The 5,150-nt window shown below is 44.3% G+C and overlaps 1 protein-coding gene across 1 annotated transcript; it reads left to right on the plus strand.

Moving 5' to 3' along the window:
• The first annotated feature begins 433 nt into the window (after window positions 1–433).
• On the plus strand, window positions 434–4,250 carry LOC134196885 (zinc finger protein 862-like). The gene has a single exon (XM_062666103.1). It carries the CDS (start codon window positions 927–929, stop codon window positions 4,002–4,004), a length of 3,078 nt encoding a protein of 1,025 aa, XP_062522087.1. The 5' UTR covers window positions 434–926; the 3' UTR covers window positions 4,005–4,250.
• The last annotated feature ends 900 nt before the right edge of the window (window positions 4,251–5,150 follow it).

Raw genomic sequence — 5,150 nt, forward strand, 5'->3', positions numbered from 1 at the left:
TGCTCTGATTTAGCGATTTGCCCTGATGACGGATTTGTTGTACAGAGTTTTTGCTCATCTCGGAAAGGTAAGGAGCTGATCATTTTCTTTGCTGTGCTTGCCTTGCAATAGAATGACGGATAAGTAGGTTGTCTGGAATATATGAGTATCATCTCTACCTCTAGACGTCCAAACTCCAATTATTGCAAATTAATTATTGGCGATTGAAGCGAGCCTCTCTCTTGTCATGTCAATTGAGCTCGAGATATATTACATTTATATATTTATATATTTATATGTTTATATATTTATATCTTTACTAGATACAGGCCCGTCCTTCGTACGGGCAAGATACTGTAGTGTAAGGATAGGTCTGTGGACACGGCACGTGCAATCTTTATTGCGAGGTCCCGGATGCTAAACCCGTTCGTTGCACGGGCTTAGTGTTCTCGCCAGAGGCGGCAGTGCCTGCATTTTGCCGGTTGGGAAGGAAAAATGCCGGTTGGGAAGGTAAATATAGCTGATTTTGCCGGTTGGATGGATTACAATTATTGCCAAGTAAGAAGAAGGGACTATGGTTGTGGAGACAGCCTGCTGTGAAAGCTAAACAGCTACATGTCAGTAGGGTACCTGTATCACATGTTAATTGCATTCTCACCTTGCCATTGGCACGTGTGCACCAACAGGCTATCAAGATAGGAATGCCATTTTGCAAAAGACACCTGCACATCCACATGTACACCTGCACCTTCTCTTACAAGAATGTTGTAACTCATTTCTTTACTAGGGCCTTGTATATAAGGTGTCATGGTACATCTGAATAGCTATATAACCTATAGTTGAAGTTTCTGTACTAGTAATGGCTGCATGTGTCACATACAGTGACGCTGCATGTTTCACATACGGTGACACTAAAATCCTTACTGCGCATCCTGGATACTGAAGGTATGGATCTAGCCTCAACAGCAGATAGTGGACCTCCTGCAAAGAAGGTGAAATTGCCATCTGGCATGCCGGCTAGCTACACAACATGGGCAAGTACTCGGTCGTGGCTGACCTACCGGCTAGGTGAAGATGGTTCACTGCCAAAATTGTTCTGTAAAGTGTGTTGCCAGCGGTACGATAAAACAATGTTACCTGGAGGACACAACAGGGGAGCATGGTCTACTAGAGGCTGTACTCGACTGAAGCTAGACGCAGTAAAGGAGCACGAGGAGTCTTGGCTACACAAGCAAGCTATTGGTCACAGCAAACAAGCTGCACGTGTAGCTGAAAGTGGTGGCATTCAAGGAATGCAGATACAGCACATCCGAAACAAAAACAAGCAACAGGATGCTGCAATGTTGAAATGCCTGCAAGCTCTGTACTGGATAGCAAAGGAAGATATTGCTTTGAGGAAATGGCATAGTTTGAAAGAGCTACTAGGCCAGGTTGGTGTTGATCTCTCCGCTATCAGACTGGGTAAAAATGCACACTACGACAGTGACCAAATACTAGGAGAATTTCTGGAAGCTCTCGCTGAAGTAGTTCATGATGAAACATCGTCTCTTATTCAGCGATCTGCATTTGTGGGAGTCATGGCAGATGAGACAACTGATGTTAGCAATATCTGTCAGCTTGACTTACACCTTCGCATTGTTTGTGATGGTGTAGTTAGGTCTCGTTTTGGTACTTTCCAACCCGTACCTAACACTACTGCCTACACTTTGACCAATGCAATATGTGAGTGGTGTGAAGACCGTGGAGTCAACCTCCGTCGTCTGCACTTTGGCACAGACGGAGCAAGCAATTTTACTGGCCGCCACAGTGGCGTTGCCAGCCGAATGAAAGCAGTCAATCCACATCTTGTGCATGTGCACTGCGTTTGTCACCGTGAGGCCTTAGCAGTATCTGACGCGTGCAAAGACGTCCCCTACTTAAATAACGTATTCCAGCCAACGCTGGGAGGAGTATTTCGCTTTTTTCATAACTCGCCAGTGAGAGAAGCAGCTCTGCATGCTGTACAGGTACTGTTTGACAAAACTGAGACTTACCTTAAAGAACCCAAGTTTGTACGGTGGTTGTCGCATGAGGCTGCAGTAAAAGCCTTTGTAAACTGTTTCCCAGCATTGATAGTAGCTCTTAGCCGCGAAGCCTCTGAAAGAAAAGACGCTGCTGCAAAGGCATACCTTGCTCATATCTCAAAGGTAGAGTTTGTTGCTTCCTTGCTAATGCTTCAAGATTTGCTACCTCACCTGACTCGGCTTTCGAAAGTGTTTCAAAAATCCAGTTTCAACTTTAGCGATTTGCAGCCAGCACTAGATGTAGCTATGGCATCCGTAGAGCAGCTCCGAATAATGCCAGGGTCTAACGAGCAACAACTTGAACAGTTTCTGGAGTCTGCAAATCTTACGATCCGAGACTTAGATCTTAAGAGACGCAGATGGAGAGAAACAGTTCGAAATACTTATTTTGATAAACTTGAGCAAGGTTTGAGAGACCGATTTCCTGCAATGCCGTTGCTTGCAGCATTAAGCATATTTGATCCTGTAGCAATTATTGAAATGTCAATGTCAGACGTGTCTTCTTTTGGCAACGATCATTTGGAAGTTTTATTAAACTTACTCGGTCAACCTCACCAAGTTAGTGTTGACGGTGTTAAGGAAATTGTTAGGCCACTTGTAGATTCTGCGGATACCAGAGTGGAATGGGTACATGCAAAATCTGTCATCAGAGCAGACACACGATTTCATCAGTGCAAAGCTAGTGCCGAGCTAATAGCCACACTTCATCGACATTATTCATGGGACCTACCAAACCTTCTCAGTGTTGCTGATTGGGGTTTAGCTATACCATTGTCAACTGCAGATAGCGAACGCGATTTTAGCAAGCTCAAAATTATAAAGAATGCTCGTCGAAACCGTCTACAGTATGCTACTCTCAATCGATTGATGCAGATATCTGTTGATGGTCCTCCAGCAGCAGAATTTCCGTTTCAGACTGCTCTGCGGAAGTGGCACGGGAAAAAGACAAGGCGGGTACCCTCTAAAAGCTACACACCGGTGTCTGTACCAGCAGCGTCTCAACATTCTGTAACAAAGTCGTGTTCTAGCAGTTCAATGCTTGTTCCAATTTCGGCTACCACTGGTTCACCTGCTCCAAGTCCCCTTGGGGAAATACTCACTGACCCCCTACCACCTGGCAGTACCAGTTCTGCCGTGCCTACTGTCTCATCATTGGTTCCTACTTCATCACCTGTGACACTTGCAAAGCAGAAAACAATCAAAACATTCTTTTCCAGCGTAGCGTCTTCAGAGCAATCACCATCACCGTTGTTACTGAAGGAAAATAAACAACACCGCACACTTCCAACTAGCATTACAGTATCAGCTGCTGTTCCTGCTGCATCTGTTCCTTGCAGTACAATCCCTTCGGATGTAACTGATAAACAATTTGGACGGCAAGTGGTTTTGCTTCCACGCCATCAATGTCAGAGTCGTATAGACGGTAGAAATGGTTCAAACGCGTGCACAATAATTTGTGCCTTGTTTTGCAAGGAACTCATTTCAACCGAATCAGCATTGTGTGGCAATTGCTCTCACCTTCAGTCAATGATGTGCAACTGCATGATGGAAGGAAACAAGATGTACGATCGATTAGGACTAACAGGTATGTACTCGTGCAGTGAAGTCGTCAACCTCAAACCTGCAATAGGGGTTTCAATCTGTCAAGACTTCTTTATAACGCCTGAACAGTGTCATGAAATTTTTGACAACCTTCAATCACAGGCAGAGTGCAACGTAAATGGTCGTTCTGCAGGCGTGCTAGTGATTCATCCGTTTTCTTTTGCTGTAGCAGTAGACCGTGGACTTACAGTTTTTTTTGACAGCCATTCTCACGGCGAAAACGGTGCTCTTCTTGCTATTGTTTCGTTTGCTGATAGCAAGGCTTATTTCGAGAAGTTCCTAAACACGTACTATGCTTTCTTGAAGTATGATGGCAGTGTAAGAGGAAAGTACGCTCAACTTAGTATATTGTGCCTCTAGCGGTAACTGACAGAACATTCTAATACGAGTTATTATCATAATGATTGAGTTAATTAATAGTTGGAAACGTAGTTGCTACGTGATGCGTCTTCTACTTCTACGTCTCATTGTAATTTCCAAGTAATAGCAACATTGCAGCAGAAATACATACACAGAAATTAGCTGTTTCCGTGCAGAGTACTCCGTTTCTCTCTCTCTCTCTCTCTCTCTCTCTCTCTCTCTCTCTCTCTCTCTCTCTCTCTCTCTCTCTCTCTCTCTCTCTCTCTCTCTCTCTCTCTCTCTCTCTCTCTCTCTCTCTCTCTCTCTCTCTCTCTCTCTCTCTCTCTCTCTCTCTCTCTCTCTCTCTCTCTCTCTCTCTCTCTCTCTCTCTCTCTCTCTCTCTCTCTCTCTCTCTCTCTCTCTCTCTCTCTCTCTCTCTCTCTCTCTCTCTCTCTCTCTCTCTCTCTCTCTGAGCGCGCCATATTCCTGGTCATCGTTTGCAGTTATATCAAGTGTCAGTGACTAAGGTTGTGCTATTTCTATCTGTGATCCTGACGTGAACAAGTAGAAGATTGCAATCTTCTCTTCGTCTCAGTCTTTTCCGAGGCACCTCCTTTCTTTCCTCTACTTCGACCGCCACTGTCCTTGTTCCTGTGCCCTGCCGGACTGTGCCTTGGTCTCACTCACTTCTTGATGGCTCAGACAGGCAGGAGTGTTCAGTGGATGTGTCTGCACGTACTATAGGTAATGTATACATACTGAATTGTGTGCGGATAGTGTCTATATCACCTGTACCATCCTAAAATCTAATGCAAGTTAAAGATGACCTAAAATTAGGCAATGATGACGTCATCATCCGTTATTAATGGCGTCATAATTCAATTAGCATTGCCGGTTGGGAAAAAATCCTGGCTAGAACACATGATTAGTAGGCGAAAGTTACAACTATAGATGTATGGCTGTTTCTTCCCTATATTTGCTGCACATTTTACTGGTACTAAGTCCTAGCAGTATGAAGAGAGTAGCACAATGGCAACACATGCACGTCAGTAGCCTAGGTATCTGACTCTCTCTGAGCGTGTTTAGTGGCTTTTAAAAAAGCCGGTTTTTAAAGATTTGGTGGAATACTATCATTTCACTGTAGTGTTTTTGCATACGCATCGTTTT

This window comes from Corticium candelabrum, chromosome 21, assembly GCF_963422355.1.
Source record: "Corticium candelabrum chromosome 21, ooCorCand1.1, whole genome shotgun sequence".
Lineage (NCBI taxonomy): Eukaryota > Metazoa > Porifera > Homoscleromorpha > Homosclerophorida > Plakinidae > Corticium > Corticium candelabrum.